Source organism: Pinus tabuliformis, chromosome Q, assembly GCF_031772625.1.
Source record: "Pinus tabuliformis cultivar Carrire ecotype Pingquan chromosome Q, CPIR1, whole genome shotgun sequence".
NCBI classification, from domain to species: Eukaryota; Viridiplantae; Streptophyta; class Pinopsida; order Pinales; family Pinaceae; genus Pinus; species Pinus tabuliformis.
The window spans coordinates 1,363,580,806-1,363,603,803 of record NC_142296.1 but is presented as its reverse complement, the minus strand read 5'-3'; the positions used below and the strand labels follow the sequence as shown (position 1 = coordinate 1,363,603,803).

At 40.9% G+C, this 22,998-nt stretch overlaps 1 protein-coding gene across 4 annotated transcripts in view; it reads right to left on the bottom strand.

Annotated features, from left to right (window-relative positions):
- The window catches only part of LOC149224988 (binding protein), a 260,671-nt gene that overhangs the window by 111,848 nt on the left and 125,825 nt on the right, over positions 1-22,998 (bottom strand). For all 4 annotated transcript variants that reach the window (XR_016249558.1, XM_089386386.1, XM_089386385.1 and 1 more), the window contains 2 exons: positions 11,274-11,333; positions 10,977-11,084 (listed from right to left, as the gene is read on the bottom strand). Coding sequence is in view for 3 of the 4 variants with exons in the window: in XM_089386386.1 (XP_089242512.1) it covers positions 10,977-11,084; positions 11,274-11,333 (168 nt within the window). In the remaining variant the exon portion in view is untranslated. The remainder of the gene's footprint in view (positions 1-10,976; positions 11,085-11,273; positions 11,334-22,998) is intronic.

The following is a 22,998-nucleotide window of genomic DNA, read 5'->3' as shown; positions in this document are numbered from 1 at the left end:
GGGAGATCTTGTAGCTGAGGGGCAAAGAGAATCTGAGAGAAGGACTTTCCGAAAAATACAGAACAGAGAGGCGGAGAGAGCTTGCAGAGAGGCAGCATAGTAGCCGAGAGACCTGACGCAGAAAAGCTGCCTGTCACACAGAATCCAGAATTGTCAGAATAGTCGAAACTGTCAAAATTGTTGGGAACTGCCGGAACAGCCGGGAGCGCTGACGTAGAGGCAATGCATTAGCCATGAGAGTCGACGCAAAAAAGCTGCCTGTCACGCAGAATCCAGAACTGTCGAACCAGCCGGGATAGCTGACGCAGAGGGCAGAAAAGGTGACGCAGAGCCAACGCAGAAATAGTCAGGGTTAGCCAGTCTTGTGCCAGATCAGTCGGAACCAGGAGGGCTGACGTTGGGCCAATCTCAGCCCACGCAGTCTTGACGGAGAGCTAGAAGAATCAGCGCAGAGGAGAAAGCTACATTACACGCAGAAAGCTGGAACTGTCGGGGAATCTGCCAGGTGAAGTGAGGTAAAACTCACTCAGATTTTCCGCCAGTATTTTCTCTGTAAAGGATTACTAGCTGAGCAACCTAGATTTGTATTCAGATATTTCTCCTGCATAATAATAAACCCTCAAAACTGCAGCACTAGTTTTCCTGCATTGGGTTTTTCCGAGGACTATTGTGTACAAAAATAAGTGTGTCATATGTATCTTGTTCTTTGCTCTGCTTTCTGTTTCATGAGATCAAGTATTAGTGTAGGTTGCAGAAGTAATTTGCTTCAGTATTCAGAAGAATAACTTGATGAATGTAACTTAAAAATGAAGTAGGTGAAGTAGATTCAGATTTGTTGCAGTAGGGGTTCTCTCAGAGTGTAGGAATTTTCACATCGTATCAGAGCATTCACTTTGAAACAGAAAGAGAAGATCAAGTGTTGAGCAGTGAGGACGAAAGCTGCACTTCGCAGCAATTCGAATTCCCATGAAGGGATTGCACAGTCCTTGCTGAGAAGCAGATCCGAGGAAATCTCTCTCTGAGTGAGACGACAGAGAGGTACGATTTCTAGTTCATGAGTTTGCAGAGGCAGAGGGAGTAACGCAGAGCCTCAACACAGTGCTTGAAGGATGTAATTTCTACTAGGGCAGAAATCCACCAGAAAAGAGCAAAGACACATAGTAGGTGAATTTTCTCCTCAGAGGACTTCCAGCCAAGGAGTCTGAATCTTCACTTGCTGAACAGCAGCAGAGATGGGCATATCTACAAGCTCCAGCAGGGAGTGCGTAGGCTGGTCTAGTGTTGTGTAGAGGAGAGAGGAGGTCATTCGACATTTGGCAGAGATGGCAGCCACATCTCTAGGAGGGAGGTGGGGAGATTTAGAGTTGTAGTTCGAAAGAGCTACAGATGGGTAAGATCCTTGAGGAGTCCACCTCTTGGATCAATTCCTTGCTATGGGAGCCCAAGATTCAGCAGTAGCGAGATGGACTTAGTGTCAGATGATGCAGTGGATTGTTTGGAGGACAGATACAGTAGCTTAGGAGCAAAGACTAATCAGTGCAGAGCAAGGTTGGCAACAGTACAGGAGTTCGCTGCAGCGCAGAAGATTCAGAGGGTCAGAATCAGCAGCAGTCAGATTCCGTGTTGAAGTTTCTAAGTCTACCATAGAAACCCTCCATGCACTTCATTGATTTATTCCTACCTACTTGTTATGTTACTTAACAAGTTATTTACAATGTAAATACTGAAAATAAACACTAGTGCATGCTCAACATATTACAGATCATCAACTGAAGGAAACAAATACAAGCACACAAAATGACACCGTTATTTTTGGACCAATGTCCTTGGAAAAACCCAATGCGGGAAAATCGGTGCAGCGATCTGAGGGTTTTCTTATTAAGCAATTTCAGAGTACAATCTGGGTGCCAAATCCAGCTTACCCAATAGAGAATGCCCTTGGCAGTAGTACCTCTCAATCTGAGACAAATGTCTCGGCTGAAACCCCTGATAAACCCTCCGACAGCTCCTCAGCTCCAATCTGCCCCAGAAACCCTAGCATCTGCCTTTCTGGACTGCGTCAACCTTCTGGCCCTCTGTGTCAGCTACGCTGGCCTCTCTGAGGCATTGCGCAGCGCCTAGCTGCCTCTGTGTGGCCCTGTGTGAGCCCTGGCTGCTATTGCGTCACTCTCTCTGGCTCCTGCGCTAATCTCCCGGCACTATCTCTACCTCTTTGTCTCTCTGTATTCACTACCCCTCAACTGCAACTCCGATCACTGATTCCTTCTCTCTTAGCAAACCCCGCTCTAAAGAATAGAATGACTGATCATCTGGTGTACTCTTCAAGTGACCCTCAAACCTCCTCTTATACTTTTCTCATTGACATATCAACAGCTGAGATTAAGTCCCTAATCAACGGCTAAGATTAGATCTGACTTGATCCATGTCTTTTGGACCATTCTAACACAGTTTTATATTAATCCACATTAATATTTTAATTTCCCGAAGTTTAGACTTAGGGACTCCATTAAAAATATTAAATATTTTAATATTTCTCAAACTGTTTAGAATCTACCCAAACCCTTTCTGGGTATTGGAGATCTCATGTGCCCCAACCTCTCCACCAAATTTCGTGGCTAGAGTACATTCGATGCTACTCCAAATCAACACTCCCTCTTAGTGAGGATTGTGCTCTAGCAATACTCCTCACTGTGTATCACCTTGATCATCTGGCATCGGTCCCTGTGCTGATGCTAGGCCTGTTGCCCAACATCCTCTGCACTGCTGCGTCCTGTACTGCTACCCATGGCCCTGCCACTGCCACTGTTGCATCCGTACTGCAACTCCTTCTGCATCCGTGCCGCTACTGGTCCTTTCTCCCAACGCTGCATCCGCACTGCAACTCCTCTCATCATGTTGCATCGTGCTGCCCACTGCTACACTGCAACTCAGTTACTGAGAAGTAAGTAACTGATCTCCCAAATCTGACCTCTTTGTTAGGCTAGAGACACTCGCTGATGTTGAAGCTCCCTCTGCCGCTAACAAGTGCTCCCTCTCAGACCTTTGCCCTGCTGCAACAACTCCCTGCATCTCGCACCGTTGCAGCGCTCTCTGTGCCATCTTGTACTAGTGCAACACTCCCATGCCTCTCGCACTGCTACAGCCTGCTAGCCTCGCGCTGTCTCAGGACTTCTGCACTATAGCTCTCTCTGCTGCTCCATCCGCATCCATCTCTACCCACATCAGCCAGTCCTGCTACTCCTCTTCGAGGCTCCTGTAGCATAGTCTAATCCAAGAGGCTGGGTACCTTGAGGATCCTGCCCCTCATCACCTGTAGTCCGTCTGACTACAGCTCGATGTCTCCCCACTTTCGCTCAAGTGGCGTGTGTGCACTCATGGCACAAAGAACAGAAAGGATCCTAGCCTTCTAGATGACAAAGTTGAGGTGGGTGCCTCATCCAACCTGTCCTGATCCCTCAACCCATTCAAGGCCATCTCTCTGCTCTTCCTGTTGAATCCTCTGAGTCTCTCTACTTCCAGCCTGGAAGTTCTTTGTTCGACTCCTGCTAAGTCTACTTCCCATCTGGAAGTTCTCTATTCCACTCCTGCTGAGTCTACTTCCCATCTGGAAGTTCTCTATTCGACTCCTGCTGAGTCTCTCCACTTCCCGTTTGGAAGTTCTCGGTTCGACTCCTGCTGAGTCTCTCCACTTCCCGTTTGGAAGTTCTCGGTTTGACTCTTGCTGAGTCTCTCCACTTCTCATCTGGAAGTTCTCGGTTCAACTCCTACTGAGTCTCTCTACTTCCCGTCTGGAAGTACTCTTCTGAACTCCCTTTGAGTCCTAATTTCCCACCTGAAAATCCTTCTACCAACGTCAAGTTGCCCCTCTCCGATCGTCTGTGCAACAGCAACACTGATCCGAATTCCTTGGCTAGAAATCTGCCTCGATAGCAACTCCCTCCTCCTTGGCCTTGCCCTATTAGGTACTATTTTGACTACAATACCCCACCAGCTCCACTCTGCAACTTTCCCACAGCCTCTTAAACCCCAGCAACTTAAAGCTGAGAGCTCCTAGGCTCTACGCAATCCCAGCACCAGCAACTCGGCCTCCTCAGCCAACTGCATCACAGCCCTTTGGCCCTCTGTGTGGCTCTGCGTGAGCCTCCCTTTGCCTCCCTTGGCCTCTACGCTGCCTCTTCCTGGCTCACCCTTGATGACGCAAGCACTGCATCACCCTTCCCTTGTTGTTGCTCTACTAGGAACAGCTTCTGTCACTCGAGACAGTTGTTTTTTGTTGTTATTGCTCCACTCCACTGATGTCCTCAGTTCTCCTGTGATCTGCAACCACGCTCTAATACCATGTTGAAGTTTCTATGTCTACCAGTTAGAAACCCTCCATGCACTTTACTGATTTATTCCTACCTACTTGTTCCGTTACTTAACAAGTTATTTACAATGTAAACACTGAAAATAAACACTAGTACATGCTCAACATATTACAGATCATCAACTGAAGGAAACAGATACAAGCACACAAAATGACACCGTTATTTTTGAACCAATGTCCCTGGAAAAACCCAATGCGGGAAAATCGGTGTAGCTATCTCAGGGTTTTTTTATTAAGCAATTTCAGAGTACAATCTGGGTGCCAAATGTGGCCTACCCAACAGAGAATGCCCTTGGTAGTAGTACCTCTTAGTCTAAGACAAATGTCCCAGTTGAAACCCCGGATAAACCCTCCAGCAACTCCTCAACTCAAATCTGCCCCAGAAACCCCAGCGTCTGCCTTTCTGGACTGCATCAGCCTCTCTCTGCCTAGTGTTGGCCCTGCGTCACCCTGAATGGGCCTGCGTCAGCCTTCTGGCCCTCTGCGTCAACTACGCTGGCTTCACTGAAGCACTGCGCAGCTCCTCGCTGCCTCTGCATGGCCCTGCGTGAGCCCTGGTTGCTACTGCGTCACTCTCTCTAGCTCCTGTGCTAATCTCCCGGCACTATCTCTACCTCTCTGTCTCTCTGTACTCACTACCCCTCAGTTGCAACTCCAATCACTGATTCTATCTCTCTTAGCAAACCCCACTCTAGAGAATAGAATCACTGATCATCTGGTGTACTCTCCAAGTGACCCTCAAGCCTCCTCTTATACTTTTCTTGTTGACATATCAACGGCCGAGATTAAGTCCCTAATCAACGGCTAAGATTAAATTTGGCTTGATTCATGTCTTTTGGACCATTCTAACACAGTTTTATATTAATCCACATTAATATTTTAATTTCCCTAAGCTTAGCCTTACGGACTCCATTAGAAATATTAATTATTATAATATTTCTCAAACTGTTTAGAATCTGCTCAAACCCTTTCTGCGTATTGGAGATCTCATGTGCCCCAACCTCTCCACCAAATTTCGTGGCTAGAGCACATCCGATGGTACCCCAAATCAACATTCCGACATTCATTGTATTATGCTTAACACAGTTAAGTTTAGCTAATTTTGGATGTTTTTCAGTTGCTTCTCTCAGCGACTGAGTTGCAGTACGGATGCAGTGTTAGTAGTGGCAGTACTAGCAGCATAGCAGATGCAGTGTTTGAGAGGGACTTGTAGTACAGATGCAGCAGTGGCAGTGGCAGTGGCAGTGTCATGGGCAGCAGTACAGTAGCAACAACAACACATTGTTGGTGGCAGCAGCAGTGTAGAAAGGAGGTGCTTCAGAAACAGAGCAGCATGCGAGTGCACATTGTTGCTAGAGCACTTTCCTTACTAAGAGGGAGTGTTAGTTTTTGGTAGCATCGCAAGTGCTCTAGCCTTGAAAATTGGTGGAGAGGCTCAGGCACATGAATTCTAAAAAACCCAGAAACCGTTTGGTGAAATTCCACCCGAATTGTATTTTATTGAAATAATTAATATTTTTAATGGAGTTACTAAGTCTAAACTTAGGGAAATTAAAATATTAATGGGTATTAATCAAAATATAGGTGAGAATGATCTAGAAGGTGGATCAAATCATGTTTTAAACTTAGTCGTTGATTAGAGACTTAATCTCGGTTGTTGAAGACTCAACAAGAAAAGCATAAAATGGAGGCTTAGGGTTCATTCGAAAACACACAAAGAGAGATTGAGGAAATCGATTTTCTAAGGTGAGAAGTTCTCAGGAGGAAAATCGATTGGGGAAATCTTGCAGCTGAGGGGCAGAGAAAATCCGGGAGAAGGACTTTCTGGAAAATACAGAACAAAGAGGCGGAGAGAGCTTGCAGAGAGGCAGCGTAGTAGACAGGAGAGCTGATGCAGAAAAGTTGCCTGTCACACAGAATCCAAAACTGCCTAAATCGTTGAAACTGCCGAGAACTGTTGGAACTACCAAGAACTGTCGAAACAGCCGGGAGAGTTGACGCAGAGGCAGTGCAAAAGCCAGAAGAGCTGACGCAGAAAAGTTGTCTGTCACGAAGAATCCAGAACTGTCCGAACAGCTGAAACTGTTGGGAACTGTCGGAACTACCGGGAACTGCCGGAACTACTGAGAACTGCCGAAACAGCCAGGAGAGCTGACACAAAGAGCAGAGAAGGTGATGCAAGGCTGACGCAGAGCCAGCACAGAAATAGCCGGGGTTAGCCAGTCTTGTGCTGGATCAGCCGAAACCGAGAGGACTGATGCTAGGCCAATCTGGGACCACACAATCTTGACGCAGAGTCAGAAGTGCCAGCGCGGGGGAGAAAGCTACCTTCCATGCGGAAAGCTGGAACTGCCAGGGAATCTATCGGGTGAAGTGAGGTAAAACTCACTCAAATTTTCCGCTAGTATTTTCTCTGTAGAGGATTGCTAGCTGAGCATCCTAGCTTTGTATTCAGATAATTCTCCTGCATAATAATAAACCCTCAGAATTGATGCACCGGTTTTCCCGTATTGGGTTTTCCCGACAACTATTGTGTCCAAAAAGAAATGTATCCTATGTATCTTGTTCTTTGCTCTGTTTTCTATTTCATGAGATCAAATATTAGTGTAGGCTGCAAAAGTAATTAGCTTGAGTATTTAAAAGAATAACTTGATGAATGTAATTTCAAAATCAAGTAGGTGAAGTAAATTCAGATTTGCTGCAATAGGGGTTCCTTCAGAGTGTAGGAATTTTCATATTCACTAGATTGAAAAGATAAACTTCTTAGCAATATGCTTAAAATATCACAATACAATGCCCAATTAAAATTAAATCACAAGCTTATCACTTCAGAGATTCAATGCAATTATAGCTCAAAGAGAACAAAAATTAATTCTTCAATATCATCTTCAAGATAAATGCCAATTATATAGATGCTCAACTAGGAAACGAAAGATATGCAATTTACCACAATTCCATGAAAGAGTACTTAACAATTACTAGAAAAAATTTCAAAAAAATTGATATGCAATAAATATCCAATAATTCAAGTAATTAAAACCGCGCTTAGAGTTAATTAAATGACAAGCAATCTCAATAGATGTCAAGCACAAAAACCCAATGTCAGTGATTATAAAACCTAAGCACTTAAATTCCAAAAAATAATTACCATGAAGAACCATGAACTTCAAATGCTTGAACACTTCAAACAATTACGGAATTAAAATGATTTTCCTAAGTCACCCCAATCCAAAAAAAAAATCTTGTTTTTCTATAATCAAACTTTAGAGATGATTTAAATATTATTTAAATGTGTCTTGACTATAGAGAAATTTAAAAAAATTTAACACCACAAAATTTTCCTTTAAAAAATTTGAAGTCCCAAACTCCTAACACAAAAAAAAACCCAAAAAGGAACTTAGATAAGAAATTTATATTATTCCCTTGGCAATTTTAATGTGATAAGTTTTATGAAAAATATTAATGTGGCAAAAGGTTTAATTTGATTTTTAATGCGCCAAAGGCCACATAAAGATTTAAATTCGAATTTTTTTTTTAACTTTAAAGCCACACTAAATATTAAAAAAAAAAATCAAAACTCTCTAAAATCAAAGCCACACTAAAAAATTAAAATCTAAAATGAAATGATAAAAAAAACGATTAAGTAAATAAAGTTTTTCATTTCTTTTGTTTTTGTCTATCCCTAACAAAATATTAAAACAAAGAAAGAAATGAAGTGAAATCATGAAGGAGGAGATAATGCGATGAAGAGGAGGTAAGAGCTCAGGCTGCCGGTAGTGAGGAGAGGAAAGCAGACAGTAAAGGAAACGAAGGATGCGGGGAAAGATGGAGGAGCTCGGACGCGGAGCAAGAGAGCTGACAGGTGAGGAAGCATATGGCTTTTGAGTGCAGGTTTGCAGGTAGCATGGACGCATTATGCAGCGAGGGAAGAGATGCGAAGAGGGATGGACGTTCACACATATAGGGAGAATGCTCGACAGCGAACAGGCAGCGAAAGGAAGGATATGGCTTAGGGACACAAAGGAGAGGGAGTCGCTGCTAAAGAGAAAGGAAAGCAGGGATTAGGGCCGCAGATAGAGAAGAGAGGGCACAGAGGATAAAAAGGGACTGCTTGCAAGGAGCTTGCAGGCAGAAAAAACCCACGCACAGGTAGAAGAAATGAGGGAAAGGCAGCAGCGAAAGGAGGAAAACGCAGAGGGAAAGAAGAGGAATAAAGGAGATAAGGGAAAAATGCAGCAGAAAAAAAATAAAAATAAAAAGGAGAAAAAGGAAAACACAAAGGGAGAGAAGTTGCGACTTTTGAAGGCTTTTGAAATGCAAAGGAGCCAGAAAAGAGGGAGCAGAAAGTTAAAGCTTCCAGGCAGCGAATAGGATAAAAAAATGGTAGCCCAAGGACCTTAAAAAATTCTCCATAAATTTAAATTTCAAACCAATATATTTTTGCTTTAAAATTTTGTTCTTAGAAAATCCTCAAATCTGAATTTGAAATCCTTGGAATGAAAATAGTTTTGAATAATTTGTCCCTGCAGAAATGGTATTAAGGCCAGATCTTACCCTCCAGGGTCTAGATCTGGATTCAAATTAAATTTTTCCTTCAAATCCGCATCTGCAAAACGAAAACAAAAAATACCTACATCCCAAATATTCAAAAATGAATAAAACCCAGAAACCCAAGTTATAAAATTTTCAGATCTATGCATAAAAGTTCCAAATCTATCAAATCTTAAAAGTATGAGTCCGACTCCGCTCCTAGATCTGATAATCTAAAGCTCTTACTAGCTACATCTATCAATTTTTCCACAAAATATTTAAAATATTTTGAAATTTTAGAGAGGTACTTGCCCCAAAACACCTTGCAAGAACATAAGATATGCAATTTCAGCAAGTCTTTGTATGGCCTAAAGAAAGCACTTCACACATGGTATGAAAGCTGGTTGAGCATCTTTTGAAGGTAATTTCATGCATTTTAATCTTGATGATGTGACTTTGTTTGTCAAGAAAGTTGGAAAAACTATTGTATATCTTGTGGTGTACGTAGATGATCTTTTGATAACAGGGAACAATGAAGCGTATGTTGCATCCATAAAGAAAGAATTGAAGAAGAGTTTTGAGATGACAGACAAGGGACATCTTCACTACTACTTGGGTGTTGAAGTAGTTCAAAATCCAAAGCATGTATTCATTTCCCAAGAAAAGTACATTGGAGAATTGTTGAACAAATTCAGCATGGCTGATTGTAATCCTCTCTACTCCAATGAAGCAAAATCTTACATCAAAAGAAGGGAATGAATTTTAAGATGCAACTCAAATAGACAGCTTGTGTGGAGCCTTACCTACCTTACTACTACCAGACCAGATATCTCATTTGAGTTGGGACATTTTCTAGGTTCATGCAAAAACCCTGTGAAGGGCATTGGTGTGCTGCAAAGAGTTACAAGGGAACTTGAGACTTTGGGCTGAAACATTCAAAAGTGGAGGACTTCAGACTAGCTGGACATGCAGATTCAGACTTTGATGGAGATAAGGAGAATGGAGTGTCTACTTCAAGATACCTCATGAGTCTTGGATCAGCAGCTATATCTTGGAGATCATGCAAGCAGTGTGTTCCAATAGATTCCACTACAAAGGGACAATATGCAGCTGCCGTAAAGGCAACAAGGAAGACTATGTGGCTCAAGAAGATACTAGATTATTTGCAGAAGAAACAAATAAATGTTACTCCACTTTTGATTGACAACACTTCTGCGATCAAGTTGGCCAAGAATCCTAAATTCCATGATCGAACCTAGCACGTCAACACAACTACCATTTGATTTGACATGATGCAAAGACCAAAACCATTCAGCCAATACAGTGTTCCACAAGTGAGCAAATTGCAAACATCTTCACCAAAGTGCTTGGGAGAGAAAAGTTTGAAAAATTCAAAAAGAGGTTTGGACTTACAAACACCCCTTCGGAATAGAGGGAATGTCAGATACCTAATCCTTGGGATCATCATACAGTAAATATTATTGTAAATATTTAATCTAGGAGAAATTGAAGAGTCATAAGAGAATTGGAACATCCATCTGACCTGCGGGAAGATGAAGCCAAAGGTCATTTGTTTCTATATATATCTGGATTTCTTTAATACAAAATTTTAATCCATGGACTTATCCAATCCTCTGCCTGATACCTACGACGTGTAATGGTTGCCACCAGCTAGACATACATTGAGATCACATTTTGGCTTCAGCACAAGTGGCATGGTAGGACTGCTTCCAGTGAGGTCCATGGTAGTTTCATGTCCAAACACAGGGAACTTACATTACTTTGTTCTATGTAAAATCCTGAAACATATCTAGTTCACACTGAACCAGAAACATGTTAGCCCTTGCTGTGATTCTCTTTTTAACATGACACGATATATGCTCTAAGATGTCAAGGAAAATGAGTGCCAAGCACAGGTAAACAAAACCTCCATGAATGCATACTTATCAATGAAGATTACACAGCTAAGTGAGGTGGAAGTTGGAACATGTTTAAATGCATCATATCAGGCACAGAATGCAGGTATTTCACTGGTTAATCATTATATTGTTCAATACTAGAGTATATACAGACTAATTACCTTCTGACTAGCTTTATGAAAACACCAAGCAGCTGATTTCAGATCCTTTTTGACACAGTCTCCACCTAAATATACTGCACCGAGTAAAAATAAAGCCCCCGGTTGTAGCTGCAAGTACAGAGACATGATTGTAGTGATTTCCAACCACCAGATTTAACACAGATTAAGAGATTAAGTTTTGAAAACTGGATGGCATGGATGAAGAACAAAGAGGGAAAAAAGCTGACAATTTTCTCATTTCATGCCTTTCTTTCAACATATATGCTTTCATTTCGGCAATGAGTGAAAAATATGTACCTGCTCAACTGCTTTCTCCAAGTAGTAAAAAGCCTGATTGTCTGCTTCTGCAGGTTCACCCTAATCTCCAACCACATATAATCGTGTTAAGACAATAGTGCAGTGAAGAAGAGAAATAGAGCAGAGACTAGTGCCCCCACGTATGCCAAAGTCCAAATATCTTTCCACGGCTTTATGAAGACTGACCAGCAATGTAGTGTAAAACATTGACTCTACAAAAAGAACAGAAATAGCATGTACGAGATTCTATGAAGAGTCTTGATCAATTATAATGATTCAAATGCCTTGGATTGTACAGTTTTAACCAGTTTTACACCTGCACTGTGAGAGGCATGCAATTTACATAGGAAAATAGTAAATACTGGACATGTCAATAATATGTTACGGTACATACTCCAAGTTACAAATAAGTTAATAACCATGAAGGAAAATAAGGGGCTACCTAAGTAAGTTGATGAAGAAAGTTATTTATCTGGGCCCCTTCCTGCAGTGACTCAATGGTTTTGGCCCTGCTCTTGGGGTGTGTTTGTCAATCCTCCACAATTTGTCTCTTAGGTGCATCATCTGTGAGGATTTCCTAGCTGTGTCCTGTTACCACCTGAACTAGCATCTAAGTGGAAAATCCCAATAGACAGCTGCAACCTTAGAGTAATGGATAGGAGTTTTATCACTGTCACCTCAATACAACTTCCTCTACACTTTTGGCCGGCTCTGAAGAGGCCAAGGGGAGTATCCCATAGATATACAATCGGTTAGAAAGAGAGCCTATGTAAATATTCATTATGATTAACCAAAAAGAGCAAAGACTTAACAATGAAATAAATGAATTCCACGACGATATAACTCATTAAAACATAAAGGATCCAATTACTTAGTGAACATTGCTTTAAATTGATTCACCCCTAGTGAAGTGTTACCCACCAAAATGGGTGACCCCATAGGAGGGATTTTTTCTAGTACATTGACAGCCAGCCGGATAGCCATCGAGCCAGCAGCCCCTGACAGCCACTATTTGACGACGATATGCCATGTGCCTTCGCCATCTACGTCAGCCATATGGCTTTCCCTATCTGGTACTTACACTTGGATGAAGGTGTGCCACTATACAAAAGGTACTTTGATCATTTTACAATCGGGTGCTTATACTTTATTTTTTTGGGCATTTGGTATGGATAAAACAGTAATTTGGAAAATTGATTGATATTGACCATAAATCTACTCTCTCACCTTACGAGGGGGGCTAATTTTTAACCTTAGTCTAGACGGACCTCCCTTGAGGCCTTAAGGTCATAGAAAGGGCACTACTTGGAAAACCTAGATTGGAAAACCTGGATTGAGATAGCATGTTCATTATCCCCTACACCATACTTGACACTTTCCATCATGCATTACAAGCCCCATATAAGACATCCATTCTTCAGGTCTAACTTGTTATTGGTTCTTTCGGCTTTGGCACCCGCATGTCCACACTCTTTAAGTGGTGCATGTTACTGCTCAAGCTAGCTAGGGTCCTAAAAGGGGATCCTTGAAGGGCTACTAGTAGGCTAAGGGCAACAATGGAGCGATAGTCCACTGTCACCTCGGCTAAGGCTCCCTGCTCTTTACGGACTTTCACTAATGGGAGGAGACTCGTTATGATGAGGATCACCAAATGTATAGACCAATGATAAGGTGACGGGTGATCCTAGAAGCCTATTCACAAAATAGGCTCAAATATGTGGCTTCCTTGGTTTGGAGGCAAGGTTTAAAGTTCTCAAGGAAGGGCTTAAGGGGAAGTTCAAGGTTTAGGTTTGGGGTATGTATCTTATAATGGAGGTTCCTAGGCCTTGAAATTCTTGCAAACGCTTGGATTCCCAGTGATCCTTGAAGAATTATCCTTAATAGTGTATGGGACCAAGTGGACCCAGGGGTAGGTCATGGGGCTAGGGTTTAGAAACCGTTGATATGTTTGACCTATTCCAAAGGGGGAAAGGGACCAAATAAAGTATTTTTAATGCAAGTCTTTGTGACTGTCGCAATGAGACTTCTAGCCTACAGAAACCAAGGGCAAGATTCAATCTCGAGGCCAGGACTTGAGATATCTCAAAATCCCACCGTTGAAATTTCTTCAAAATTGGAGGGCACCTAGGAGACACACCAGCGCAGTATGGGCCAAGAGAACAAACTTTTTTTATAGGTGGTTTGCAAGATAAATGATGCCCTAGGAGACCTAATGGGATAGGCCTAGAAAAGGACAGGGAGTTGGATGATAAAGGTTTAAGGCGATCACCTTTGGGTGGACCAGTGCCTAATCCTTTGGGGAGAAATGGAGTCAAGTAGAATTATGACTATGAACCTTCGAATTTTCTAGGTCAAGGAGACCTCAAATACAACTTCGCTTGGCAATAGTGTAATATCCCCAATTTTGATTTTACATTTAATAGGATTAACAGATTTTATTGTTAAGCCTAGCACAATTTTGTAATCTGAGCATTGGAAACATTTTGGATACGTGGAACTTAGGAGAAATCCAAAATTCCAACCTTAATGGAATGTGGGGGCCACCCCTCATCGAATACGCACTCCTTAGAGGAAAAGTCAATTGTGTGGGAAGGGGGTCGAAATAGTTGGCTAAGGGACCCACAACAAAAAATGAGGCAACAATTATAAATAGGGGGTTGAAGGTAGCATAGAGCACTTTTGATAATTTGTCATTTTACATATTGTTGCTCACGCTGTTTAGCTGAGTCATAGGTGTTGTTTAGCACTAGAGGTTTCCAAGGGGAAATCTCACCCTCTTCTTCGGTGGACCACAAGTGCCACCCTAGGGAGGCAAATCCTATTCTTCTTTGATAGCTGGGAGGATACCACGCAGTAGCACGAATTCCTGGCACCAATGGGACATAGAAAAAGGACTTACGCAGGGCTTGGAGAGGTATTGGGCCAGAGAGAAGAGATTTGTTGTTGTTGGGTTGTTTCCTCACACAAATACTTGCCGGAAGGAGGGAATTTCTAGGAGCAGAGGTGCTTTTCTCAGCAGAACGAATTGGTGTGGCTGGGCCTGCGTCTTTTTCCCCAGGACTGCGCAGAGGGTGGTGGAGCTATTTGTGGGGAGGCTCGGTAAATGGGATTGAGGAGCAGGAATTGTTTGGAATTTGAGGAGAGGAATTGGAGGAGATTTCTTAGCCTTTGAGGAGCAGAAAACGCTCCCACTATCACAGACTACATTTTCCAGCAGCAAAAGAGGGCCAAGCATTTTGGGGTCAATTTTGGAGCATCAAAACTAGGGCAAACTCTTTCTGGGTTTTTTGGGTTTCTTGAGGAGAGGCCAAGATTAATTTGGCAGAATTTTCTGGGCAGATTTGAGTGGTCAAACAGGGGTCCCAACTCAGCGAGCGACTGGAGGAGCTAGGGGAAATTGGGCTAAAATTCCAAGGTCAACATTTGGCCAATTGCTTCGTTGGTTTTTGCGGGTTATTAGAGGAGAGCCCAGGGTTAATTTCCCGGAATTTTCAGAGCACCGAAGGAGGCCCTAACAGCGATCTCTTTCCAACCAACAGTGTAGATTTCAAGGGCAACGCGGAGCATAGAGGAGAAGTCACTTCCCAAAATTTGGGCACCTTATTTTCTCACCTGGAATTTGTCTAGCTTGCCTTTGGCAAGCCCAGGTGCACTTGTTATTGCCTATTGTATTTCCACCATGAAATATAATAAAATGCCTCAGCTTCCTTGGGGATAAACTGTTAATGCGCTGTTATTTTGTGGTGTTTTGATCTTTGGTTTCATTTAAGAAATTTATGGTTGTTATTACGTAATATTTCCATTGGAATATTACAGTGGTATCAGAGCCATGATCTTGGCCAGCTGTGGGGTAGCCAACTAGATCAGGGAAGATTTGTGCATGTATACATAGTGACGGGTTTAACCATAAACAACCCATGGCTCAAGGGGGATTTAATATGTGCGAATTCTTGACCCAATTGATGAAGTTGTCAAACCAAATCTCCTCTTGCTTACGGAAGAGACACTAGAGTTGCACAGGTCGTGGGGGTGCAGCCATCTACACAAGATTCTATGGAGCAAGTAGATACACCCAGTATGATGCAGGGGTCACCCGTGTTGGAGACTTCCTTGACCATGTCGATTGACATCTTAGTGGAGAAAGTAGAGCCATCCGTTGAGGCGGTGAACGGGGTCATGTCCGTGTTTTTTGGTGATAGCAGCACATAGAAGATGGGATAGGTGCCAGGAGACATATCCACCTTTGATGAGACTCCAGGAGATATAGAGGTATTGGACGATGGTCGCACACAATGGTACAAGAGGCTATTATGTTACAGAACGAGGAGTTGGAGGGCATGAGAGTGGTTTGTGCCAAGTCAGCGGCCAAGTTGGCTTACATTGGGTAACGGTTGGATTCCCAAATGGTACAGTTAGAGGGCACATTGGAGAGTCGGAGCATATATAGATGAGGCTAGCAGCACTATTGGGTCACCTTTGCCCATTGGAAAGAGAGAGACAGAGCTACCTAGTCAAATCTCATGTGTTGACCTGGATAGCAGGATGAGACGATTGGAGTTGCACAGGGTGCAACATCCGCATGTTGGGGTTGTTCTATGTGCGGGAGTTCATGCATTCGATCCCTCTCTTGGGGTTGGATGGCGAGAGATTCAGAGTTGGTACCCGGTGGAGTGGGCTATGGAGATGGTGGTGGACCTGGGTGTAGCTTAGTAGGAGCTTCCAGGCACTAGGGATACCAAAAGCCCAGACCGGCATTGGGTTTCGGGTGGGACTTGTTGACCACTAGAGTGGCACCTGATATGAAGACTCCATGCCCAAGGATGATCCAAAGGACAGTTGTACCATCATATATCATCAGTCAACAGAGTTTTTTAGCTCTACTTCTATCTTCTCATCATCTTTCATGTACCCAGATTCCACACCCTACGGGGAATTGTAATAAGTGATATTACTAATGATAAGTTTTTGAGTCTGTAACAGGCCTAGGATGTTGGGATTCGAACAACAAACGAGTACACATTGGAATACTTTTTTTATCTAGTTAATTATCCCTTCTTTTTCAAAGGCAGATAATTTTCTAGGTTTTTTCACTCACTTTTTACTCCAAAGTCGGGGTGACAATTTGAAGGTTGAGCCGCTAACACATCTTAGTATCTAAAGTCGATCTATATTACCATACTAGATCACACAAAATATTTCATGGAATTTGGTTATGTCTAGGTAGTCATTTTTTAATTTTTTAGATTTCCCGTAGGTCAAAAATTGCAAATAAAACTGTATTTAAATTGTAATAAGTGTAGTCTAGAGAAGTTGTATGGGGTATGAATAATCAAAATTACAATTCTCACCCTCAACTTTCTACTATGACACACTTTGAGGGGTTAATAATGTGTTTTGAACCCTCAAAACCCACATTTCCTAAGTTTAATGGAAATTGTGGCATTCAATTAGGCTAGAATTAAATAAAATAGATAGAAATAAATTATTCCATGTGACAAAATGATGTGGAAATGACTCATCTTAAGTCAAAGAGTTGAGTCAACGAACATGTGGAAGATGAATGAGCACACTGCATCATAAATACACCATTATTTCATAAAATCGAATTTCCCAGAGATAAAGCAGCAGTTGCACATGTGAAAAATCAAATTTATTAGAGGAACTCATGCACTAAAAGAATATTCCATGGTATATTTGGACTGAAGATTAGTTGGGGCCTCATCTCATAGTTATCTCAGGCTCTTCTACTCACTCTTGAGGACTACGAGTTGCACTCTGGAGGAATCACGTAGAGGTATTTGGGGATCATCTACATATGTGGCATCACTTAGTTCAAGTTGCATTTGTTGACTCGAGTTATCACGGTACTTGGATTCACTCATGAATGAGTTTACTATGCCATATATGGAAATCGATTTCCCTTGATGTGCACATATGGGATTTGATTTCGCTCTGATGTCTCTATCTTCTCCACATCGAACTTGATTTATCTTTCCTTGGGATTTGCTCCAAGTTCAGTTCTCACATGCATTCTTCCTTGAGATTTGCTCCCAACTCTCTATATAATGAGGCTATATGTTCTCATATTGTATCATGTAATAAGCTATTGGACTTGAGGAAACTCTGTCATTTTGTACTTGCTTATTTTCTTGATACAATCAAGACTTTGGGGCTATCTGGCTGGTGTTCTCTTGGCATTATGAGGTGATGTCATTTTATACTACTGCTATTGTGTTTAATTTCTTTCGCATATTGAATTAATATTAGTTTATGCTTGCCATCTTGCTTGGATTAATGTGTGCAAGCCATCTGCACATATCATTGATTTAGAGTAGTATTCTAGGGATAAGCTTGCTAATTCATTTTAGGAGGAATGTTTGGTTTATCTTATTCATTATATTACTCTAATCTTGTGCAAACTAATACGTGTTCAAGTGCGTAGGAAAGATCTTTTGTATTGTGTGCAGAAATCCATCTGGTAGTGGGAGAAGTCTCAATTAGATCAACTCACTCCTACAGTCACAGCGATCCAAGACTCGGCCATTTTTTCGCTTCAATTTTTCCATTCAACGAAGAGCAAAAGAGAGGTTTTTTACTCTATAGCTACTTGATCATCCATTTAAAATTCAAAATACTTCTTTGATTCTACTTCTTTTAAAGTTATATCTCTTGTTGAAGAGTCATTTCTAAAGCTAGGCAAGTATGTGGGTTCACTCCCATTACTTAAGCTAGTACTTTGTAAATTAAATTCTAAGTTTAGTTTTGGTTTCTTTTCCCAAATTTTACACTAACAATTGGTATTTTTTTTGTGTTTTGCAGCCCATAGACTTGAACATTGGGTAGCAAGGAGCTTGAGGAGAAGCTTTGGAAAACTACTCACTCATGTGTATGTAGGACCCCCTCATCCTATTCAAAGGCTGATTTCTAGGGAGGCCATAAGCACTTGGGAGAGAGTTGCAAACTCATCGAAGCTGTGGGCCTTTTGAGCCTTGTGAATCTCTTTTGGAGAGTTTTTTCCATCTTCAAGTTTGTTGTTGTTTATATTTTTTTGGGACAGAGGGTCTAGCTTTGTTAGAATCTCATCTTTGTAAAGATCTCTCTCGTATTGTGAGCTGCCCTCTTAGAGCCATTTTTACCCTCTTTAAGCGCTAATAAAAGATAAAAAAAAAAATTGTTGGAGGGAGATTGGGATTTTTCTCATGGCATCCCCCTTCCTCATTTAGAGGAGGGATTCTTATGGGTGGCCTAATCTTGCTTTTAGTTTTCCTTAGCTTTTTAGCTTTTAATTTCATATTGTGCATGCTTAAAATCAACACATTTCACTCCACATGCAAATTTTAATAATCTTGTATTTAAATTCCCACATGCATATGCTCTCAAGTTTTGCAAACTATTTCTCTTTGAAGCATTTGCATGAAACATAGGTTAATTTGAGGAATTAACACAAATTGAACTTCATCTAGGCATTTTAGTATAGAAAGGCCCCAAGCCTCACTAATACTTATCTCCAACTTAAGTTGGCTGAATAGACTTTTAGGGACCCTCTACCTCTATTGACTCCTCCTTGTGAGATCCAAATATTTGGGCAAGGATGAGATCTGAGGACTAGAGTTCAATTGTAACTTTGTCTTAGCACTAAATTAATAAAATAAACCAAGAACAACATTCCATCACATTTGCTTTGTTTGCAAAGTTCTTAAATTTCTTTCTATCCTGATGGTTTAAAGTCTCAAATTCAAATCTTATTTCAAGAGGCACTTTGGATGCAAGCATTGTAATCCCTTTAAATTTTGAAATAAGTTTTAATTTTCTTGTCCTTGGAAATTGTCTTATCTTTGGGTTTGATTGCATATTGTCATGAATGGTTGATTTCACTTTCAAGTACTATTATTTTGGCTTGCAAACTTAACCGCATGTTGTCATCTTGGTCTAACATTTGAGTTATTTTTGTATCCTTTTGAGCAAGATAGTTTCCATGCTTTGATTTGTAGACTTATTCATCTTGAAAGCATATATAATATTTTGTGTTAACAATTTAGTGTTTCACTTTTCAGGGTTATTTTGGCTTTCCATTTGAAATCATTTCACTTCATTTTAAGCAAAATACAATTTCATTTCTTAAAGAGCAAATACTTGGAAGGCACTGGTTGTTTTTGTATTTCATGCTTATCTTATGATGGTTATTGCTCATATCAGTTTTTTGCTTATAAATCTTAAAGAGATAATCTATTTAACTCTAACAATTCTTCTAGAAACTCACATCCTTTTTAACTTAACTTTTCATTAGGAACCACCCCCCTTAGCTAACCTAGGAGATAGCTCAAACGGAGAGAGTCAAGATTAGTTTGACAACCCCTTCTCTGAGTTCCCTACCACCGACCACACCTTGTGGGATTGAAGGATTTTCTCACTAACTTGTAGGTAGGTGTAGGCGGCAGGGTCAACATCTTTCGGTGTCGTTGTCGGGGATAAGCTTTCTTGTACCTGGGAAATCGACTAACCTTTTGGTTTTAGCATTTTTTAACTTTAGATTTAGATTCTTGCTCAAGTGGCGACTCCACTCAATCCAAATTTTGCAAGAGTCTCTACTAAGAGAAATTCAAGTGGTCTAGTTAGACCCTCTCCTGATCCTGAAAGGGTTTTTAGACAGAGGTTGAATAGACTTTCTCATAGTAGAGCTCTTGCCAGTCTTGGGCAAGAGGCTATTTCTAATATTCATTTTCTTTTTCAAGAACAAGTAGAGCCTAGCATCATGAATAATCTTTTTGCTCTTTGTGACTTCAATAACATAAATGGCTATCCCCACAATATCCCTGACAAGGCTATTGAAAAGTTGCCTTCCTTTCAAGGTAACAATGCCATTAGTGCTACATCATATGTGAAAAAATTTAATGTTTGTATCTTTAAATGGTGTAACACTGCTAACTATGAGGATGTGAAGATGAGACTTTTTGTTTTATCTTTAGAAGAGGATGCTCTTGATTGGCTCACTGAGCAACCTGCTAACTCATATAAGTCTTTACAAGTCATTCTAACTGCATTTTCAGAGAAGTTTGGAGAGAAGAAGGAAAATAGGCATTTGATCAATGCCTTTAGCAACATGAAGAAAAATGAGAATGAAACCATGGGGGAGTTTAACAAGAGATTCAATGAATTAGTAAAAAGCATGCCTGCTACTATTAAACGTCCTGATGAATTTCTTTTATGCTCATATCTAGATGCTTTTGGGGTTGACACTTCCTATGAGTTGAGGAGGAAGGAGCCTATGAATCTAAGTGTAGCTCAATCTGAAGCCTTGAAGATAGAAAGGGCTAGAAAGCAAACAGGAAAATCTGAAATTCCTAGTTTCAATAGAGGGCCATCAAAATCAAATGATTCCAAACGCAAGGCCAAGGAAGAGACTACACATGATCCTATTAAAGAATTAACTCAACCCATCAAGAGCATGGAAGCAAATCACATTAAATAAATGCAAGCCATGCAAAATAGGTTGGTGGCCATGGAGAGATCACAAGTGTAAAGATTCCAACCTAGGCCAAATGATAGATGGCAAAAGAATAAAGGCCCTCAACAAGAGCATAGGCCTCCAAATCCATTGGAATCCACCAACATGGTAGATCAGATTCCCCCTTTTTGTAGGCCATGTAATGAGTTCCATGAAGAAGCCACATGCCCATATGTGAAGAGAATCATGGAAAGTGGCATGTTAGGAGATGAACATGTAGGGACAACTGGTCAAATCAATATGTTCTCCATGGAAGATCAGATATACACCATTGAGAGAAATCAAGAGATTGACCATAGGCCTAATAATCTTGGGGTTTAGAATATGATTGCAAATTTTGACGAAGTCACTAAGATTTTTGGGGAAAAACCTACATCTAGACAGATTCTTGCTATGGCAAAACACAAAGGGATGACTTATCAGAAAAGGGATATCCAAGACCGGAATAATCACATAAATTTTTCTCCTCCTACATCAGAATTGAATTTTGACTTGGGCAATTGGGTGAATAATGCAAAGGTTTCTATTCCAGTGATAGAACTTTTAAAGATACCATCTCAAAGGACCAAGTTACTAAATACCATTGAAGTTACTCAAAGGAAAGAAAATCCTAGTGACGAACCAGAAGATGAGGAAATTGTATTGAAAAGTATGAACTATTATGTGGGGAATGAAGATCATCTACCATTTTATGTTTCTTTGATAGTGAATGATCGTCTTTTACACAACTTCATGCTTGATTTAGGGGCTTCATCAAATGTCATGACCAAGGAAGTCATGGAGCAACTGAACTTAAGGGTATCTAGGCCCTATCACAACATATGTTCAATGGATTCTAAAAGAATTGAAGTGTGTGGGATAATTAAAGATTTACAGGTTTTCCTAGCTGCATACACAAATAGAATAATGACTATGGATACTGTTGTGATAGATGTTCCTGATTCATGGGGAATGCTCCTATCAAAAAAATCGGCATCAGATCTAGGTGGTAGCCTTCAAATGGCTTTATCATATGCTACCATCCCCATGGCTAATAATAAATTTGTCAGACTTGATCGAGAATTAGAGAAAAGATATCATGTTGAAGATCCAAGGAAACCCAACAATGAGATTATCTACAGATCATGCCAAACAAGAAGTGATGCAGTGTTGACAAATTTTCTTCCCCCCTTAACAGAACAGATTCAAAACGAAGAGATTAGGTATAGCTCAAAAAGTTGGGGTACTTCAAATCTTCCATCAGAACATTTTCAAGACAAAGCCGTAAGCAACTAACCAAGAAGAAAAGAAAAGAAGAAAAGAAAGAAGCGAAAAAAAAGAAAAAAGATATAATAAATGAACCACTAGTTTTGAGCAGGATCAAGCCTCAACGCATCAATAGTCGAAAAAGGAAAAGGAAGAGGTTTGGTATATCTTATGGCCACAAACTTGTTAATATTGGGGCAAGTCATAGTCCCAAGAAAGTCAGAATTAGGCCAGGCACATCAAAGAAAGAACCCATGGACTTGCCTGTGAGTAGGCAGATTCTCAAGATGGATTTACCAAAGACATCTGATGCCATGGGGCATCTTTTGGTATCATATTTCTAACCTTATCCCTTGTCATTTTTGTTTAATTAGTTTTATTTCATGAATAAATTATCATTTATGCTCTTAGGATAGATTTCAATTTCTTAATTTCTGTACTTGATTTCATTTGATGATATTTTGAATGGATACTGCTGATATATGTCTTTTGTCAATGGATGCAGATTCCAGGTTCTTGCACACTATCACTTCATATCTAGCATGCATCCCCATATGGAGCCAAATGTTGACCACTGGAGTGGCACCTGATGATTATATGAAGACTCCACGCCCAAGGATGATCCAAAGGACAGTTGTATCATCATATGTCATCAGTCAATAGAGTTTTGTACCCAGATTCCACACCCCGCGGAGAATTGTAATAAGTGATACTAGTAATGATGAATTTTGAGTCTGTAATAGGCCTAGGATGTTGGGACTTGATCAGCAAAAGGATACACCTTGGAGTGTTTTTTTATCTGGTTAATTATCCCTTCTTTTTCAGAGGCGGATAACTTTCTAGGTTTTTTCACTCACTTTTTACCCAAAGTCAGGGTAACAGTTTGAAGGTTGAGCCCCTAACACATCTTAGTGTCTAGAGTCGACGTATATTACCATACTAGACCACATAAAAAATTTCGTGGAATTTTGTTAG